At 34.1% G+C, this 21,772-nt stretch overlaps 1 protein-coding gene across 2 annotated transcripts in view; it reads right to left on the minus strand.

Annotated features, from left to right (window-relative positions):
* Nucleotides 1-2,979: 2,979 nt before the first annotated feature.
* Nucleotides 2,980-21,772, minus strand: part of LOC149557544 (2-oxoglutarate (2OG) and Fe(II)-dependent oxygenase superfamily protein) — a 116,862-nt gene continuing 98,069 nt past the window's right edge. For both annotated transcript variants that reach the window (XM_089832184.1, XM_089832183.1), the window contains 7 exons: nt 4,993-5,051; nt 4,635-4,803; nt 4,503-4,522; nt 4,322-4,368; nt 4,004-4,084; nt 3,530-3,619; nt 2,980-3,403 (listed from right to left, as the gene is read on the minus strand). In XM_089832184.1, coding sequence (XP_089688310.1) covers nt 3,278-3,403; nt 3,530-3,619; nt 4,004-4,084; nt 4,322-4,368; nt 4,503-4,522; nt 4,635-4,803; nt 4,993-5,051 — 592 coding nt within the window. In that variant the 3' untranslated portion in view covers nt 2,980-3,277. The remainder of the gene's footprint in view (nt 3,404-3,529; nt 3,620-4,003; nt 4,085-4,321; nt 4,369-4,502; nt 4,523-4,634; nt 4,804-4,992; nt 5,052-21,772) is intronic.

Here is a 21,772-nt window from a genome sequence, read left to right on the forward strand (position 1 = left end):
AATCCATCATGATATCGGCAATTGTGGCAATAGCCCTTGCGATCCTACGATCATGATTTGATTGTTCCTTGTCGTGACCTTAGGAGGTGTCCTCACTTGTGCCTGCAACCTTATGGCTTTACGATCATACGATCAACCTTCCCCTTTGTAGCATTGATGACCTAGGCAGTCAACTCCACGATCCTACAATCATTGACCCTCATGGTGTCAAAACATATCCTCACAACATTTACGATCTTACAATTGCTTACTGTCGTAACATTAAGCAAGACTTTGCTTTGGCTTATGATCTCTCAACCATCTACAATGTTACAACAACCCGTTCACTCGACCAATCAAGAGCCTTGTAGCATCTTATTACTACTTGATTCACCTAACAATCCTTTGATACGAGTTATCGTAAGACCGAGGCAATACCATCTTGTTGCGGCTCCGAGATTTAAAATATAGAACTGAATCTTGTGACCATTGGGTGTGTTCAAATATTTAAAATTAATCCTTAGCAGGAAGGCACTTTGGCCAACAAGACCACCTTACTACTCCATTATATAACACAAAACACAAGACCTTAGAGTTAGAATGATTATTGAAATAAGTAAACATTTCAAAATAAATGATGTCCCTTGTACTTGAGTTCCAGCCATCAATAAGACCATTAAAGATTTAATGATAAGAGGTGTACTTTAAAACTATGAAAGTCTACAGAGTTACTAGCCATGGTCTAGTAAGACTACTAAATGTCTTAAATTCAGTTGTAGCTATCTTTCCACAAATACTTGAGTCACCCATAGGAAAATTCACTTGCAACTAAACCCAAGCAAATTTATATTCATTCTACTTATTTCATCTATGCAAGTCATCTCTAGACTGCCTCTTTCACTTATGCAAGTGCAAATCAAGATTGTATGATCTTATTTATTCTCATGTTGTATGGCATTTAGCCTTGCATTTATTCCCTAGTGTGTGCATCCTTTCACTTTATTATAATTAATCTTCACTAGGAGTCCATTAAAAGAGACAACCTATATTTTACCTATTTAAAGGTAATATTTTAAAGACTTTCATCTTAGCGTACATAAGGTATATTATATGCCTTGTTCTCAAAGTCTCTACTATTATTATCAACATGGATATCTTTTCTATTACTATCAACATGGATTCAAACATTTTTAGTAGTGAGTGGAGATCTAGGACACATGAGGGGCCATGTTTGTGGCAGTTGTTCACTTGAAGTTCACAATGTTAACTTTAGATATTATAATTTTTTTTCATTTAAACTTTGACTTTTTTCAATTGGGTTGCTTGGCTTTTCTAATTTATCATGTGAGTCTTATAGATTTGAAAATAGCCCAACAAATAAATATGAAAATAATTATGTAGAATATTCACTTTGAACATGTTATTAGGACTTTAGTGAATAAAATGTTTCTTGAATTTCAAATATAATCATCATATTTATAAAATTGAAAAATATTTTTACCACCATGTCCAAACTTTAAATTATTTGCAAATACAAAAAAAAATGATTATACTATAGGATAATATTAAATAACTATTGATAGGATTAATCTTCCTATATTCCTGGAAATGGTAGTCAATACAAAGCAATAAGTCAGAAAAGAGTTTATGAACAAATTGTAAATAGAAACAAATATTTAAGTAATAATTTGGAAAAAGAAAAATAAAATATAGCTATAAGTTATATACATATGTAGGCAAGAGCCTACAACACAATGGTAAATTGTGAGCCTCTTATCGAAGAGGTCTTGGGTTCAAATCTACTTGCGCTCATGCTTAATAAATAATAATAATAATTAATCACAACACATTATAATTAATCTTGGCTTTTGGCTTCAGCCTCTTACCAATCCAAAAAAAAAAAAGTTAAATACATATGTAGAAAAATAAACCTAATTAATTAACAAATCCACCAAACTTTCATGGAGTAATCTTGATTCGGGCAACGTAAAAGAATACAGATTGAAATGAGAACAAGAATATGAACAATGCAACTTATTGGCATCAAGTCACATAGTTGGCAGAAAGTCACATAGTTTATAATCAACCCAAATCAACAAATTACAAAGTGCAAATCTGATGAAACCAGGCCATAACAAATAGATCTACATCAATAACAAATTAGTAGATAATGAAATGTATCTATTGATGGCTACACCATCCAGTTATTTAACAAAGCAAAGGAAGAAGCCAAAAAAAATCTAATGGAAGATTTTTCAAATCAATACAAACTGCAATCCGCTTCAATATTTAGAATGTTTCTACAGACAAATCACACAAAAAACAAAAACTTACACTGAATAATTACTGCAGACATCTTTTTAAATATCTTTCAAAAGCTAGAATATTAGGCAAGATCTAGTAATTTTAATCTAACCAATAATTATGCAACTTACCTGGAACTTGTATCCTCTTGAATATATGACAGGCTCACAAAAAAATCACAATGCATAAACATAATGAATCACCCTCTTGGTATTAATATGACAGCCTTTAACATATCTAAAGGCTGTGATTCTCTCTAGTTTCCCATTTTTTCCTTTTCAATTACTGAAGTTGTTGCCTTAAGATTGGGCGGCCAGCTCTTTGTCAATAGCTTCAATGTTGTAGACTATGAAGTGTTTCACCAAATCATTCGACTTGGCCTGCAAACATAAGAAATCTTCCAACCAATTGCTATAAATTAATTATAGATTGCACAACAAATAATATATCAGGCTCTTCAAATCTGAAACTTAAAATTTTCCTAAAACTTTACTCTTGCAAACAAAAACTAGAGCACAGCGTGCACAGGTAGCAGAGTTGTCTTGAGCATTAGATTTTCTTTCCAGTAGTCTTGGGTTCAACTCTGTAGTCCAAATCCACCTGATGCACTTGACTTCCGAGCAGCTTGGATCGTCCCCAAAGGACTAAGACAATTACAAGAAAAATTGAGCACGACACCAACATTTCTTTCCAAACTGAAAGTGAAATTTAAACATTTTATATCTTCTACCTCAAGAAGAGTTGCATGAGGCTTTATTGTGCCCCATTCAGGCAGCCTAAAATAATAATAAGGTTATCTTTACAAAATATTACAACTAAAATCAAAATTAATTTAAATTACAACATTGGCCTTAGCTCAAGCATTCACAAATGGAAAGTTAAAAATATTGACTAATTAAGTAGAAAGCTTAGGGCTGAAAATGTGACACGACAATATTCTTAGACTCAATAGTCCTCGTATAATAAGAAAGCATTTTTTTACAACATGGCTGAATTAACCAAAATTTGTTGACACTTTTCCACTTATATGATTCCCATATATCACGGGGCTGTAAAGAGATTTCCCTCCAGTTAACTCCTTGAAACTTTCCAATGGTTCAACAATTGCATCAAAGTTTGGCTGGGAGAAAAGCAAAAATATGAAAAGAAACGAGTTTAACAAAAATTGTAAATAATTAAGAAAGAGTTTCACGACTATATTCTAAGGATGAATTACTTGAAACTTTGAAAGATACCATAACCATACCTCATAGAAGAATGGCACCGAAACACGATATTTGGGATTTTTGTTGATTACTCGATGTAATGTAGGCTGATACAAACCATTGGTCCATACCTGTCCAGATTCATTCCCAAAGCATATACATTAGAATGTTCCTGAAGCAACTCCTTCAAGGAGAATCTCAATTAAAGCTTCTAATATCCATAACTGATTGCCTCTGCACTGAAGCAATTTGTTCCATGAAAGTTAATATATTATTTCCATCGGTTGTTATGGACTAATGAAGTAATCAATTACCATTCCTTGAAGAAGTATGGTCATGAGATATTAATGAAAAAGTTATTGTTCCAAAGAATTCATGCACTAAGACTAAATTTTCTAAGTATAAAAAAAATTGTAAGAGTGTTTACCAACCTTGTTCATGATGATGATAACTATAGAATAAAATTGCATATTTCTGATTAAAGAGTTTGAGATGTAAAGTATTAATGGACATACCTTCAGCATATCACCAATGTTACAAACAAATGTCCCAGGAATAGGAACAGCCCATATCCATTCACCAGAAAAGTTCCTTACCTAAGAAACAATCGATTTGGTAATTAATTTCTCAATAGCTGTTTCCCCAACCTCCACTATCTTTAGAATTGGAAAGTAGTACTACAAAAATGCAACAATATTTTGTTTCAGATACACATTTCTCCAAGCTTATAAGTAATTAATTTTGTATTTTCTTTTGTCACTGCATTTTTCTAAACTTCAATGAAAAATATCTCATGTGAACATATCTCTGATTGGTGATAATAAGGATAGCACCTGAAGAGCTGATATGTCATCATCTTGATTCACTAACGTAAGCAGTCCTGTCCACAAATGGCATAGCTTAGAAAGATGAATTAATCATATCTACCAGACTAGTTTGATCTTTTTTCATTATCAATTTCTACATTTCTGACAAAACTTGGTATAAATAAATCATGCCAGGGAGGAAAGTTACCATAGTCTGTATGTGCTCCACTGCAATTGAGAGAAATCACAAAAAGAATGCATTAGATTTTTGTAATAATGGGCGAAAATTACAAACAATATGAAGGATCATAAAATGAAATGCACTGTTTAAGAGAGATACCATCCAACCCCAGAATCTTGCATATTTGTATCTTCAGTGTCATTGTCAATAGGGGGATAACCAATAATACGCAAGACCCAAAATGGGTCTCCACCTTTTGCACCTTCAAATGTATCTGGTGGCATGCTCAATCCTAAAGCTATCCCTCGCATAATTTTTTTAGCAAGATCTGATTTCATGCATTTGGTGCAAACACATTAAGTCAATTGTTGCAGATAAGAATCTATTCATGCATGCAAAATTATTTACAAATGGGCAGTTTTACGAGCCACCATATTCAGGCCTGAACAAGAAAGCTTAAGAAACAAATATTACAGACAATAAAATTATAATCTACAAAGGGCACACATACCCATACCTTGCACATTACTAATATACTCTTCCATAAGTGGGCCAAATCTCTTTGGATAGTCTGGCCTAAAGCAATAAAACACGAGGATTATTTGTAGAGAAGGAACTAAAAGTACAGAAAAGAATAAATGAAAGAAAAAGAAGACACTCTAGATTTTACCATAAGATAAAAATTGATGGTTGTTTTAATTATACAAACAAACAAAATTCCCTGTTGATGTTTCATTGAAGTGCATCAGTTTACAGAGGATGCATACAAGGAGATTGAAGTAGAGGTAGAGGTGTCCTCTCTTTCCCACTCTTTTTGTAATATACATTGATATCTTAAGTAGTTCTGTTTACTTTTCATTTCTTTCTCTTTTTTCTTTTGAAAACATGAGCAGCTCTATTGGTCCTAGTTTCCATTACTTAGAACACAAAGTTGTGGGTAACACTGAATTTGCTAGGACTTGTCTAACCATCAACCTTCCCATGTTATGCTAACTAAGAGGAAAAAAATATTAGTTTGGACAACAATTATTTTCCTTTCTTTCTATACTTAGTTCTCCACTGTGTTCTACATGGTCATATTGTTTGTACCAGAGATTTGATGATTTGGTCTTAGTAATGGGAGGAGTTGCTTCCTACAACCCTTTTGTCATATCCCCTTTTCTAGGCAAGTGGATTTTGTTGCACCGTTAGGCCATTCTGCCTAGGTCCTGTGCGCTAATCAGGTTTCCTCTAGGATCAGATCAATTATTGGCCTAGACACTTTCAGTTGCTAGCCAATTGGGATTGTTTCAGTGGGGTTTCCAAACACTTATTACTTTCAGTAAGTCAGTAGGCTCAATATTCTTGGCACTTCACTGTTGGACTAGGCGTGTCTTGTCGAGACCTTTCCAGCAAGCTATCACACATGCTCGTCTGAACTCATCTGATTAGTGATTTTAATGCCTATAGACTCAATTGATTTATTAATAAAGTGACTTTATAAAATAAGATCATATTATTAAATGTTATTTTATTATTATGGGCACTTTAGTTCCTTAGCGGGAAAAAAGTATTATTTTTAAAAAGAAATTAAGAGACAGAAGTGGGAACGTGAAGGGTCATCAAGTTGTGTTTAAATGGAGCCCATTTCAGCATAATTGGTTTATTATTTTGGATTGCATTTTTCTCTCTTGGAAATTTAAAGCTGTAGCTTTCAGTAGGTCAGCGGACGAAAACCCTCAATCTTGGATACTAGACAGAAACCCATTGTCAGTTGGAGACATCACGTAGTTGTTTCACTTTGTGCTTCAGGTTCATATATTTCATATTCAATTTTTCTATATTTTCTATAATTACAAGTGGATTTCTTGATAATTTTGCTAAAGAGTTTCAATGAAATATTATTCCTCAAAATGTATTTCTCCTAGAGATTTATTGCAATTACATTTGGAGACTTCTTTTTATCTAGTTATTTAATGGGATTTCGCTGGTAAAATCTGAAGTTCATTGCATGATATTTTTTGTTCAAAATTACTGAGACATGAGATTTGGGGCAAATATTGAGTTTGGGACATTATACGTAGAAGTGGTAGCTAACAATTCTATCCAAACAACCATTTTTCTTTTCTTTTCAAACAGTTGAACGGTTTTCTTCATGCATTTGCAATAGCAACAATACTGCAGTTATTCTCCAGGAAAAAAATTCTCATATCTTTTAAATTATTATTAAAATATCCAGTAAATTTAAAGACTTTATTCGTACATAGCCTTCTCCAATAGTACGTCATATGCTATTTTTCCAAGTTAATGTGAAGAGTACCCAAAGCGAGAAAATAAAAGAAAGAGCTGAAAATTTTAAGGCAGAAACATAAAACCTTTTCCACCGTATTTGTCCTCTATGTTGAGATTCAATCCAACCTTCAAATCGGAGTTTTGGGTCGCCTTGGAAAAGTGTAAATAAAAATCTTAATTCAGCCTAAATTTTATGAGCGATGAGACTCATGATGTAGATCATATTCCTTTTCTGCAATCTTCCTTTACTGGTTTTATTTATTGATCAATTCTAAAGTTGTGAAAACTGTAACAAAATCATGAACTGCAGATATAATGATAATAGTTTTATGTTGCAAGATTCATTTGTTTTATAAATGTGCAATTGAATCATCTATTTCTTAAACTAGTGCAGTTGCCTATCGAAGAGTCTCAGTTACAAATCACGAGAGAGAGAGAGAGAGAGAGAATGGTATATAAAAGCATAGACGAATTGATCTAGAACAAAACATATCAAAAACATGCATCAAATATAAAACATACTTAATGATCCAAAACTAAACTGCACGTGAAGAGAGATCATCATTACAAGGCGTGCAATGTTTTAAGATGTTACATTTATGATTTATCAAATCTCCGTTGCATTCTGATGCATCAACTTCCGGGAGTCATAACTTTTGACTCGGATATGGGTTTTGGCTGAAATTTTACAAGCAGTCAAATGAGGAGTTATTTGGATTGCCGATTGCGCTCAGCTTGATAGGTGGCCACTTCAACATTTTTCCAGGAGCCTGAAATTTTGTCTTGACTTCTAAAATTGAGTTTTTGTGCTTTTTTCTAGTTTTTTAGAAAGTAGTTTTTTTATTGAATTCGAAATCATACTCTTGATTTTGTAGATTAGTTGAAAATTCATCTTTCCTTAGTTGGGGGCTTTTCTTGGGAAAAATCGGGATTCGTAGGATGGATTTTAGAATTACCAAAAATTGAAAATTCTGTTTTTTCCAAAAATCTGCCAAATATGGTAATTTTAATAAGTAGGCATTTTCTTTCATTGTAGGGTAGAATAAAGTTGGAGAAGTTGAATGAAGAATCTGGTGTTTTGAAAATCTGTGTTGTGTTATTGTTTTCTGAGTATTATTTTGAAAGGGGTTTGGGCTACATTATTTGGTATTAGAGTGGGAAGATGGCTGGGAGAGGAAGAGGAAGAGGAGGTGTCACTCGAATGCCAAGCTTTATGTTGGATATGCAGAGGCAGATTGTGTTGGTTATCAAATTCATTGATTAGAAACCTACAAGCCTTGCCTGCTCAATGTTGGGTATCTAATCGATTTTGGCCAACGTGACAAGATCAATCGAATTGATTTGAATCCTTTGCACTTTTGGCTCCACTAAACCAAGGCCTGTACACCTGTTCTTGGATAGCAAAACTTGGATCCAAGACGATTTATAGCGAATAGATTATAACAAAAATAATTTCCTCAAGTGGTAAGAATTTAAGGAAAACTTCTGGATTGTGAGTAATGAGTATTATTCTTCGAATTTTAATAAACTTGTGAATGCTGCGATAAGGTTAACAGTGAATTACTAAAACAAATAGATATCAAACCATTAAAAGAAAAAGATTAGAATATTGCCAGCACACAGATTGAGAATTATGAGCAAATTTTATGATCAGTGCCAAAGTTTAATTGGATAATAGAGTCAAATATATATTTTTTACATACAATTTTATGATACTAGTTATATTATATTTGTAAATAATTCAGTTATTACGATGCCTCGAACTGTTATACTTTTCACGTATTCAGATCAGTCTATTATGCTTTAACCCTTGTATGGACACAATAGATACAAATAAAGAAAATAATTATATCTTGCAATATTTGTATTTATCAAATCTAAATAGAAGCGAACAATTTGATCCACTTATCGTAACAATGAATTATAAACAAATAAATAATAAGATGATCACAAAGGACAAATTATATAAATTTTAACTCTAGAACAAATAAAACTCTTATTGATTTTATTGTTGGAAAGTTTGTATTGAAGACACTCAAATTGTTGATGCTCTATTCAACACAACTTGATCTCAGACAATATTGAAGTTTATGCCCAAAAAATCTCAATTTCCACCTACTTGGTTCAAAATTCAAGCTCTTCCAAGAGAGGAGTTCAAATATCACATATGCTTCAAAATATGTAGAAAGTTGTTTTTAGAAAATGAGCAATAGTGTCTTGTTTGATTTTGTATTACATATTTATAAAGGCTGAGAAGATGTTTGTTGCCTTTTAAGTGTTGCAACCTTTCAAAACTAATAACCAACCGTTAATATGACTTTAATACAATTCAGACTTTGCTACAAAATAACTGGCAGTGTATTCTTCATTTGCATAAATATCAGAGCTTCCCTTCCAAACCGCTCATGATTTCTTTGCGTGAATCACAAATTTACAAATGTAGCAACATTTCGACCTTGAAATAATCAATTAATCGCCAAATACCAATTTCCTTTGACATCAATGTTGCAACTTTTCTATCCCTCGAGCAGCCTTCTCACCGTATTTGATTGACTCCTGAGACATATCTTCTACGTGTAAGATGTGGAATTCTTCAATGAAGACAAGGGTCGACATTTTTATTTGCAAAAATGGGCCATCATATCTTTGCTCCCATTTGACTTGCGATCTAATTTTTTCTGCACACAATGACGCAAATTAAAAGTACGGAAAATATATACAGAGAGATTCTAATATATTTGATTAGAAAGACTTCTAGAAAACAAAAAGAAAAGGGATCGAGAAAGCCAATTTCGTGTTACACCAAACAAGTGTGATCCTTTGAGCCCTGGGAGATCTCCAACTGCGCATATGAATGCTTCAGGTGTCTCTTGAATTCTATTCTTCTACACCTTTGTAAATCTAGTTTTCCGAATATTCCTCCATCCAAAAATGCTCAAGAGGGTCACTGTAGACTTTTACATTATTCTCCGTAGTTAATGTGATGCACTTGGCTCATTCCACTATCTGAAACATAGACTGAAAATGCGATGATTGCATCTCTTGGCTTGATCTCAATTCATCTACGCTTGCAATTATTGTTTTTTTTTTTACGTTAAGCATGAATTTGGGATATTTGTTTAACATCATGGAGAGCAATTTAACATGTTGTAACACAATATTCTCTTCTTGTATAATTATGTCCTTGCTCGAGAATTTCTTTTCTGTGAACCAAAGACCAACATCATTCGCCGAATCAAGGAATCGCTCTCACAATTCTAGAGATTCCAACCATCCAAATTTCCTTAGTATTAACAAGTGACAAATTAACAATGATTACAAAAGCATTTATAACCGATTCTGGCTGATGGTCTTCTACCCACTTAAGAGCACCTCGGCGCATGGCTAGCCCAGGAGCTGAATGACTGAAAGCATTTCTAATAACAAGAAATATTGCTCTGATTACTGGAATTATTGTCATTAGTTATACTTTGCCGGCATGCATTCACTCGGTCTAGTATAGCTATTGTGCTATTTGTGCAATATTCAAAGCCTCTAGATCTGAATCTAAAGAAAATGCTTACAGGCCAAATTAATAGATACAATCCCTTTCCAATCACCCATTCTATTTGTCAAGAAGCAAGCTAGGAGCTTGTATGTACACAATTTTTATTATCCTAAGCGATCAACAACTTTTTGTGCTCAAAATCAAAATAGATGGCTTCATATTACATATGTTCCTCAAACATACTTCAGTTAAGAGAATATGTGGAATAAATCACTTTATTTGCATCTTCAAACAGCAATCAGGCTGATATGATCTCACTCTCTTCCAACTATATTTCCCGAAACCTCCCCATTAGAAGATATTCCATTGACACAATCATTTAAAGCTGCACAGATGATCAATTTATTCCAACTGCATTATCTCTCAAACCATTGTATTGTCCTTCTTGCCATTAAAGAATTGTTGTTGTTTGCTTTCTTGTTCTTTCTTTAATTCTCCGTGAACCGCTTATAACTGCCTTGCTCATGACTGAATGCGTTGAAGCATAATTGTTGAATACAAGTAGTGGGTAAGATCTAAAATCTTCTCTTGCCCATGGTGCTTAGGACTCTAAAATTCTCCAAAATTTTAGACTACTCACAAACCCTGTTTCGTAAGTTCTAGAATTTGAAGCAAAAATTGTCTTTTGTACAAGAGTACACAAATGAAATTCTATAAGTTATCCATGAGAATATAGCATCAAGAAGATAATGAGCAAGTGGCTGCTAGATATATGAACGGCCTTAAATTCTCTATCCAAGATGAACTAAACATGCATCATGTTAACAGTATGGAGGAAGCCTACCAATTAGCTCTACAGGCTGAAGAAAAGCATAATTGATAGTACAATCAAAGGAATAGAGGAGGAAGAAAGGGTTCCTCAACACCATTTCAAGGAGGTTCTAACTATGGCCGAGGAGAATCCTCCCAAGGATTCGAAAGAAATACAGACTCCAAACAAGGTCTACAAAATAGGAAAGAGGAAGGGGATTTCAGCAAGGATGAGGTTATGATAGCAGAAGAGGATGGGAAACCCAATAGAGGCCCTTTACCTGTTTCAAATGTGTAGAAGGACATAGAGCCTTTGAATGCTCAAATTATAACATGCCAGAAATAAATCAAGGAAGACAGCCTAGAGTGAACCTGGCTCAGCCAGAAGTCTCACTAGATGTGGGAGAAACCCTCATGATGAGGAGATCAATGATCATCCCAGAAAAAGATGAAGTTTCTGCAAATAACTCTCACGATTTGTGGCTCCGGACCAACAAATTCAAAACTAGGTGCACTTTTGGTGGAAAGGTATGTCAAGTTATTGTTGATGGGGGTAGTTGTGAGAATATGGTATCTATAGAAATGATAGTGAAATTAAATTTACAATTTGAGAAGCACCCTCGCCCTTATCGTATTGCATGGTTTAAGAAAGGAAATAAAGTAACAGTTGGTAAAAGATGTTTAGTCAGATTTACCATAGGAAAATTTTATAAGGATGAGATATCGTGTGATGTTATCCCTATGGATGCTTGCCATATGTTGTTGGGAAGACCATGCCAGTATGATAGGAAGGTCATGCGTGATGGAGAGAAAAATACTTACACACTTTGGAAGGATGGCTCTAAAGTGGTTTTGTTGACTCTTAAGAATGAAAAGAAGAAAGAAACCATGTTGTCTGCAAGAGAAGTTGCCAAAGAAATGAAAATAACAGGTTGTTGTTATGCACTAGTACTAAAAAGAGGAGAAGAACAAGAAAACATGGTACCACCTAAGGCAATGAAGGTGCTAGAGGAGCTTGTTGATGTTGCTCTTGAGGAACTACCTAATGATCTCCCACCCAAAAGAGCTATTCAGCATCATCTTTATCTTATTCCTAGAGCAACTTTGCCTAATCAAGCAGCCTATCAGTTGAATCCAACACAACATGCAAAGTTGAATAAGCAAGTGACAAAACTGATGCAAAAGGGTCTGGTTAGGGAACGCATGAGTTCGTGTGTCATAACCGCATTGTTGACTCCAAAGAAGGATGGCACATGGAGGATGTGCACTGATAGTAGAGCAATCAATAAGATTGCCATTAAGTAACGGTTTCCTATTCCTCGAATAGAGGACATGATGGATAAAATAGTGGGGGCTAAGTACTTCAGCAAGATTGATCTCCGAAGTGGCTACCACTAGATCCGCATTCGAGAGGGATATGAATGGAAGACAGCATTTAAGACAAGAGATGGTTTGTATGAATGGATGGTTATGCCTGTTGGGCTTTCAAACGCACCTAACACATTTATGCGGTTGATGAATACAGTGTTGCAACCTTACATTGGTAAGTTTTTACTTTGATGATATTCTGATCTATAGTAGAAGCAAGGAAGAACACTTACAACATCTGAGGATCATCTTGAGTGTCTTAAGGAAGGAGAAGCTCTTTGCGAACTTGAAGAAGTGTAGGTTCATGCAAACTAGTTTGACCTTTTTGGGCTTTCTCATTTCTCAAGTTGGTGTCCAAATGGATCCAGAAAAGGTAAGATAAATCCTAAAATGGCCTAGTCCTTCCAATATAACAAAAGTACGAAGTTTTCATGGATTGGCAACTCTCTATTGAAAGTTTATCCAAAATTTTAGCAGTATTGTAACACCCATAACAGACTGTACCAGAGAAAGGGAGTTCACATGGACACCAGATGCTGAAGAGAGTTTTAAATTCTTGGAAAAAAAGGTAATTGAAGCTCCTATATTGACAATTCCAAATTTTGACAAAGTTTTCAAAGTAGTTTGTGATGCTTCACATGTTGGGATAGGTGTTGTTCTTAGCCAAGCAAGTAAGCTCGTGGCCTTCTTTTGCAAGAAATTGAATTAAGAAAGAATTATTCTATCTATGATCTCAAGGTTTATGCAATTGTTCAAGCATTAAGACATTGGAGGCACTATCTGGTCCCACATGAGTTTGTGTTGTTTATTGATCATACTGCTCTGAAATATCTCAACACACAAAAGAAGTTGAATAGTCGACATGCCAAGTGGGTATCTTTCTTATAGGGATATACTTTTGTCTTGAGCATAGATCTAGAAAACAAAATCAGGTTGTTGATGCCTTGAGCAGGCGCGCTACACTATTAATCACAATGGAAACTGAGGTCACTGGTTTTGATGCTATTAAGACCTTATATGAAACTGATGATGATTTCTGGGAAATTGTAGAAGGCTTCATCTTTTGGTAAGTTGGATCATGTGAAAGGTGACTATTTTATGCAGGATGGTTACCTCTTTAAGGCTAAACAACTATGTATACTAGGCGGATCCATGCAGGAAAACATTATCAAGGAATTTCACAGTGGTGGACTAGCTGGACACTTTGGAAAGGACAAAACAATAAACTTGGTTGAAGATAAGCATTATTGGCCCAAGATAAAGAGGGGGCATCACTAAATACATGGCAAGGTGCAAAATCTGTCAAGTGACTAAAGGACATTCACAAAATACAGGATTATACATGCCTTTACCAGTACCCACCAAACCATGGACTAACGTGAGTATGGATTTTGTATTGGGTCTCCCACACACTCAGTGAGGTAATGATTCTATTTTTGTGGTTGTTGATCGATTTTCAAAAAGGGTCCACTTTATTGCTTGTAAAAAGACCAACGATGCAACTAGAGTAGCAAAACTATTCTTCTCAGAAGTTGTTCATTTAGATGGCCTTCCAAAGACCATTACTTCTGATAGAGACACTAAGTTCTTGAGCCATTTTTGGAGGACTCTCTGGAGGAAATTAGGAACATAGTTACATTTTAGTAGTGCTTATCATCCTCAAAAAGATGGACAAACAGAGGTAGTCAATCAGAGAGTGGGAAATCCGTTACGCTACATTGTGGGGGAGAAGCCTAAACAATGGGACTTGGCATTGCCCCAAACAAAATTTGCCTATAACAGTTCTGTTAACAGATCCACCGGTAAATCTCCATTTCAAATTGTCTATGGTCAAAACCCTCGAAGTGTTCTAGACCTTGTGTCACTTCCCTTGGGAGACAAAATTAGTGATGATGGAGTTGCCTTTTCTGAACACCTTCACTAGCTCCAACAAGATGTCAGACAAAAGTTACAGGATAGTAATGCAAATTACAAGATTGTTGTAGATGCTACTTGGAGACAACAAATATTTGATGTTGGTGACTTGGTGATGGTTTACTTGAGGCATGAATGGTTTCCTATAGGCACCTATCATAAATTGAAGTATAAAAAGATTGAGCCTTGCAAAATCATCAAACAAATTATGATAATGTTTATGAGGTCAGCTTACCAACAAATCTTGACATTTCCCCTTTTTAATGTTTCTGATTCATACACTTTCCATGGAGATGTTCCCAATGTAGATGAGGGCCAGGGAGTGGACTGGCAACATCACCTCCCCAATAAGCAAGAAAAGATTGCCAAAATTCTTGACAAGCAAACTACCTCCACAAGGCATGGTCATCATGATAGATACCTCATACAATGGGACAGGTTACCTGAAACAGAGAGTAGATGGTTATCTAAGAGGGCAATAATGCAGTTGGATCTAATAAAATTGCAGCAATTCACAAACAGTCACTTGCAGGAGCTGCGTTTCTTTCAAGAAGGGGAGAATGATGCATCAACTTCTGGGAGTCATAAATTTTGACTTGGATATGGGTTTTGGCTAAAATTTTACAGGCAGTCGCATGAGGAATTATTTAGATTGTCGACTGATCTCAACCCGATAGGTGGCTGTTTCAACATTTTTATAGGAGCCTAAAATTTTGTCTTGACCTCCAAAATTGAGTTTTTGTGTTTTTTCCTAGTTTTTTAAAAAGTAGTTCTTTTAATAAATCCGAAATCATACTCTTGATTTTGTAGATTAGTTGGCAATTCATCTTGCCTTAGTTAGGGGCTTTTCTTGAGAAAAATCGGGATTCTTAGGATGGATTTTGGAAATTACCAAAAATGAAAAATTCTATTTTTTTCGAAAATATGCCAAATATGGTAATTTTCAGAATTGTAATAAGTAGGCATTTTCTTTCATTGTAGGGTAGAATAGAGTTGGATAAGTTGGATGAAGAATCTGGTGTTTTGAAAATCTTTGTTGTGTTATTATTTTCTGAATATTATTTTGAAAGGGGTTTGGGCTACATCACATTCATATTAGCTTGTGTTATTATTTTCTGAATATTATTTTGAAAGGGGTTTGGGCTACATCACATTCATATTAGCTTGTGACAAGCAGAAATCTTTACAAAATGCTATAGACTTCATTAAAAGGATTCAAAAGGTCATGTAGTTGTACCCTATCGAACAACCATTACAATCTTTTGACCAAAAAGATGCTTCAAACATTCCGTCCTTTACTAGTTTTATGTTTAAGATTTGTTTGTTTTATAAATTTGCAATTGAATGATCTATTTCTTGAACTAGTGCAGGTGCCTATCCAGAGTTACAGTCACAAATCACCAGAGGGTGATAAGTTAGGATGATTTTATTAATGTCCTACAGAAGACCACCAAGAGGGTCCAAGGTGTTAAGAATGTTAGCACTGAGCATTTACATCTGTTGTTCAAAGTAAATTACGTGTATATATATATATATATATATATATATATATATGTATATATATATATATATATTACGATTTGTCATTATTGCAAAAATATCTTCCACAACTGTTATTTACTTTCTTGTAACAATCAGTATTCAGATTGAAAGTATGTTACACATTCAATCATGTAAATTGCATTATATACTATCCCGATTATCAAAGGCTGTCATTCTAGATCAATGTTAATATTCTACACTAACACCGATTGGTATATCAAGAGTTTCCTTGGTAAACGATTTGGTCTTAAAGGAAATGTCATTGGTGGTAATTAACTTTAGTTAACTTTTGTTATAAACAGGTTTAAAAGTATTATATATATATTGACTTGGTTATGTTTCAATGTATATACATACTATATTCATTTCTCATCTGCAGATCATATCAATAACATTGGCATATAGATCTCAGACTGAAATCAGAAAATGTATTTGAATTGATCTACCTTTTCCTAGACCTCATTTGATACTCTTTTGATTTCTAACTTCTTGTCAAAAAGACACCTGAAATGTCCAAAGAATGCATCTAGTACTCTTCTAATTTCTTTGTGTTAGCATAATTTGATCACAGTAGTTCTAGATGAACACTAGAGAGTGATTTGCTTTGCTGGATAGTTCTAAGAACGTTCCCCTGACTGCAACAATGTAAACCAAGTATGAATTCATGCAGAATAATGCTCATGTACCCACTTGAATAAACTATTTGCACAGTGTTTTGTTTTTATGAGCTCTCCCCAAAAGATGGGTTCATTGTTCTCAAATATCTAGAAGATGAACTAATACATCCAGAGTTCAAAGCTACCAAATTCTTTGAGACCACAAATTCTGCTAAGGAGATTTATTATGTAACATAAGAATTTTTCATAACCAATTTTAAACTCCTAATAATTTGATTTTATAAGTAACTGATTCCATTTCACGTGGCAATAATTTCTACTAACTAATTATAACTAAAAGAAACTCTTTCCAATCTAACTTGCTTTCATATTCAACTGATTTCACGAGAAACAAAAAGGAATATTTATGCATTGCTAACAATTTATCTACTTCTAACATATTCAACTGAAAATAATGTAATGGTTAATCATATCAACTGAAATGCTTACTCAACATAAAAGTAAATGTTTACTCCATCTAAAAATTAAAGTATCTATCTATTCTTCTAAGGGTTAAGAGTAAAAAAAACATATAGTAATAATGAAAGAAATCCATTTATCTTGTTGTCCAAGCCTCGGCATTGGTGAGAGGAGAAGCATAGACATAGCCTTAACCTCCCAACCGCGGACTATTACATATCCTCACTCATACTAAATTAATAGAACGACCCTCCCTACCTTGGGATCAGGCTGGGATGTTCATAAGTCTAGCCATTTGAGTAATCAGGTGGGCTGAGTGTCCCAACAGTTATTCTCCAAAATAATTGAAGCGTCTGAACAAACAACAAAGATCACATGTGCCTATTTCTACCCTAGCCAAGGATTTCAAGTTGAGTTCGCAAACCCAATCTCCGCCACTCAACTTGACAACATATTTCATAACTAGAACATGCATGAGCTATTATAATTTTATTTTGTCTATTATTTATTTATTATGATTTCATCCAAGCTTGTGCAGGCTCTCTACACCTCCTCACCTTTTCAGGCTACCATGCCAGTGATTCGTAGGTGCTTGTGAGTTTATATCCACTATATTTGCTTTACACCTCTTCATCTATAGTGGCATCATTACCGGTGATTTCCTCGGTGTTGGATTCAAGATAGTATTTTCATCTTTGTATGGTATGAATAAATGTATTACATTCTGAGCTGAATTAGTTGTTCACAGTTATCATTGCATTTTCATTTCTTATATACATGATTGATACACTCTTATGAATAAAGAAACATCTATGATATAAAGACAGGTTCCAAGAACTAGAAATCTATTATTGTCCACTATGATTCAGTCTATAATTATATTGGTTTCAGTATTTTGGATTTTACACAAACAAGATACTCAATTGTCACAACATCATGGAAGGATATACTATCATGGATAATCGATATCTGTGCTCGGTCCTTATGATAAACCCGACTCACGTCAGACATAGCAATATGAAAGGAATTAAAGAAAAGAAACATGGTCTGCGGTATCTTACATGACACCCTTGTCTGCTTCTAACTCTGAGGCAAGAAGAATGGACTCCGCTCCTTGCTGACAACCCGTGGATATAGAGATGTGAAAATGATACAAGGAAATGGAAGAACAATGATTGAGGTCATAATTATTTCTAGTTTCTCCGCTCTGAATAAACATAGAGAATGGTGAGCCACCGGTAATAGAGAAGGAAGAATGGATTGTCCGATACGATCATGAGACTTTGTAATAAAAGAAGCAGCTTGACTCTTCGACTACCATCAGTTACAAGAAGCCATTCGAAAGTCATTCAAATCGAATAAAGAGAAAAATGAGGGAAAGAAAAAATAAGAAGTTAAAGAGTTTTTATTATTATTTAATTATTATTAATTTATTATACATTCTTATGTAAGTTCATGTGCATGTATTGATGAAGTGGCATTATTAGCTTATAACTTATAATTTATTGGTGTCACCTTATTTTTATATACATATGTTCGTATTTGAGAGTGTAAAAGAATGATTAAATAATAATTTCATTAAAGGTATGAATTATGTTTAATTTATATTATTTATTAATAGTTCTTCTAATAGCTCGTGCGGTTCCACAATGCAATATATTGTCAAATCCTAGTACCTTGCCAAGGTAGTCTTAGGTCAAACTTGTCGATTCTAATGACTGGATCATTCGACAATCCCCTTTCGATGATCTCGTTTAGCAATGCTTCCCCTCTCTTCAGTCCTCTTCCTACATTCACTCAAACAAACATTCTCGCCAAGACATCAATTCAAAATATATTAATTGTTAATTCAAAACCATTTTCAATCATCTAGTGACCGTTACAGATTTCATCAACGTCTATAATAACTAACTCATTTCACATGATCATGAAAATAACTCATTATCAATTGATACAATGTATATAATTCAATTAACTCACTTCACATGATTAGGAAAGAAATAAATTGATACAACGTCTATAATTAACTAACTCACTTCACATGAAAAAAATTAGTTAAACCAACAGCTATGATGAATTTAAAATTTAAGGCAAAATTTTGGGATGTAACATATTAAATGACAAACTTTTGGGGAGAAGTCAAATTTGTTTATTGTTCTCGGCCATCTAGAGAAATTGGGTCTCTTATTCACTAACTAGTTACATTGGTATGCCTCTGATAATCTAATTTTCTCTAAAACCAAAGTTGCAATAGCATTTCTTTAGAAAAATTCATGCATTCTGAAGTCAGGTACCTTGAAGATTCGCTAAATAACATTTGGATCCAAGCTGAAAATCACCTTAGCATCTGCATCTGTAAATATTTTTGATTTAGGGCTGAAATGACGAGCACATCCCAAGACGAACTCAAGTTCAAGGGCAGCCATAGGAAAAGTGGATACCAAATGAATATTACTCCTTTTGATACGTTGCATATCCTTGTTGGCAGGAGCTTCAAACCTCTGCAAGAAATTGGCCACATTTACATGCCCAATTTCCATATTTGAGATTTGATCCAAAGTAGATGAAACAAGTGATGCAGTGGTGTGAGCCAGCTCTTTATCATATTGATACTTCATCCTTCCTTTGGCCTTTGATGGTGTGGACATATACTGCGCTGCAACATGGAAATTCCAAAGAGTAACTACATCGTCTAAAGGGATTGGATCCATGAAGGCATTAGACTTTGGTTAGCAATGGCAGATCTATGAAGAATAAGTGTTTGAAGTATTGATTAGATACTTATGGAACATATGTGATAGCTGGAAATGAACTGGGAAGCATCTATCTGGACATTAACATTCAAAATCAAACTTAGAATGATGGATTGCATGTGGATAAAGATGGGTTTTTGTTCGAATGGCCAAGAATACAAGTTGAATGCATATGGATATGTGCAAAATAACAACTTTAGTATATAAAAGTGTGACCTTCTACCAAAATCGGATTCTCTAGAGGAAATTACATTTGGTAAAAATGAATCATCTTTACTTGAGAATGTAATTGGATTTGACGGATACAATTGCATGTGTTGGAGAATGGAATTTGAAAAATGGATGAAGAATGGATTGGCATGGAAGATGAAAGCATGTATATGCGCTCACATTCTTGGGTGAGAATCCTCAACTTTCTTCCAAAAAAGAAATCAAAACACGCAACAAATAAGAAAGAAAAGCTAAGAACAAAACAAAAACATACCTCTTGCTATTGACTCAAACATGACAAACTTTAAAACATCCCTATACATGCAATTTTTGTTTCTAGAGTTCGGATGATTTTTTGCATTTGCAATAAAAGGATTTCAAACTTCTTTAAAGACAAAATACAAAAGACAAGGGCTGCATTTGAACAAATGGACAAAAATGAGCCAAGGAATGCATTATTGTAGCGAAACAAGTGAGAAATATGAACAAAGTTGAATCCTTCTACTTGGAGCTCAATGAGACAAAACTGGAGGAAAAAAGAAGTTTTTATGAACAAAGTCTTCTCCAAAATCAAGTTCTCCATGTGCAAATGCATGCAACAACCAAGAGCCTTTGGAAAATTTAAAATTTTTAATGCAAGTTGTGGTCTCCAAGGGCAAATGCTTGTGCATGAAAGACCAAGATGTTATTGCAATCTTCTTCCTTCAAAGATTCTTGGTGCAAATGGATTTAGAAGGCCCAATCATGGGTGTTTTTGCTTGTAAATGCCAAAACATGACCTCCAAATTCATTTACATGCAAAACATCTTTGGAAAATGTATGTATGTGGGCATTTTTGGTGAAAAACATGCCCTAGAAATGCATTTACATGAGGCATTTTTGCATGTATTGGTGAAAAACGTGGACTTAAGATGCATTTACATGCATTTAGAAGCCAAAACGTGGTCTCAAGATGCATAAGCATTAGGAGAAAATGCATATATTTGTGATTTTTGATGCATAATGCACTCTCCCAGCCCTTTAACATGTGATGTTTTTGCATGTATTTGTGCTCTCAATGATAGATCGGACTCTTGAGATGCAAAGACATATTTTATTTTTCCTTATAGGTCCTATATTTTTTACCTAAGGAAAAAATTGCACTGTAGAAAGGAAAAAAAAAGAGTTAAATGCATATGCGAAATGAGTTGGTAGTGCAAATCACACTCTAGAAGGGCTTTTACATGTGATGTTATGGCTGGAAAAGACTTTTATCATGCAAATTGGACTCAAGGAATGCAAATGCATGTTTTAGAATGTGCTTTTTCATTTGCATAAGTCAAACATATCTCTCCAAGAGAAAACTCACACTCGATAGATGCATTGACATGTTTTATTTTGTCATGCAAATTACACTCTCCAGGTGTCATTGAATGTTTTAAAATATGCTATGGCTTTCATGCATTTGGTTTGGACAAGTCAAAATTGCACTCTAGAGATGCATTTGCATATTTTGGTTATTTGCATTTGCTTGCACGAGGAAAATCACATTCTCTAAATGCATTTTCATGTGACACATTTCAAAAAAGACATGTTACTAAGTTGCACAACTTAAATTTTCTATTTAGCATGTCTAGTTGATTATTCAGCAGATATCACTTTAAAAGTGTTAAATAGAATATTTACACTAAATAATTTACATATTATGTGTAAATATGTATTTATAAGCAACATTTTACTTATGTTTTAAATAAAAAACTAAAGTAAATCTCAACATTAAATTAGACTATAGAGTGCACTATAGTTAGTTAAGTGAAAAATTAATAAGCAACTCAAAATCAAAATATAACATAAACTGCATTATAATGACTTTAAGTCATAAACTAT

Source organism: Cupressus sempervirens, chromosome 5, assembly GCF_028749045.1.
Source record: "Cupressus sempervirens isolate cs-2001-9-10 chromosome 5, ASM2874904v1, whole genome shotgun sequence".
Taxonomy (NCBI): Eukaryota; Viridiplantae; Streptophyta; class Pinopsida; order Cupressales; family Cupressaceae; genus Cupressus; species Cupressus sempervirens.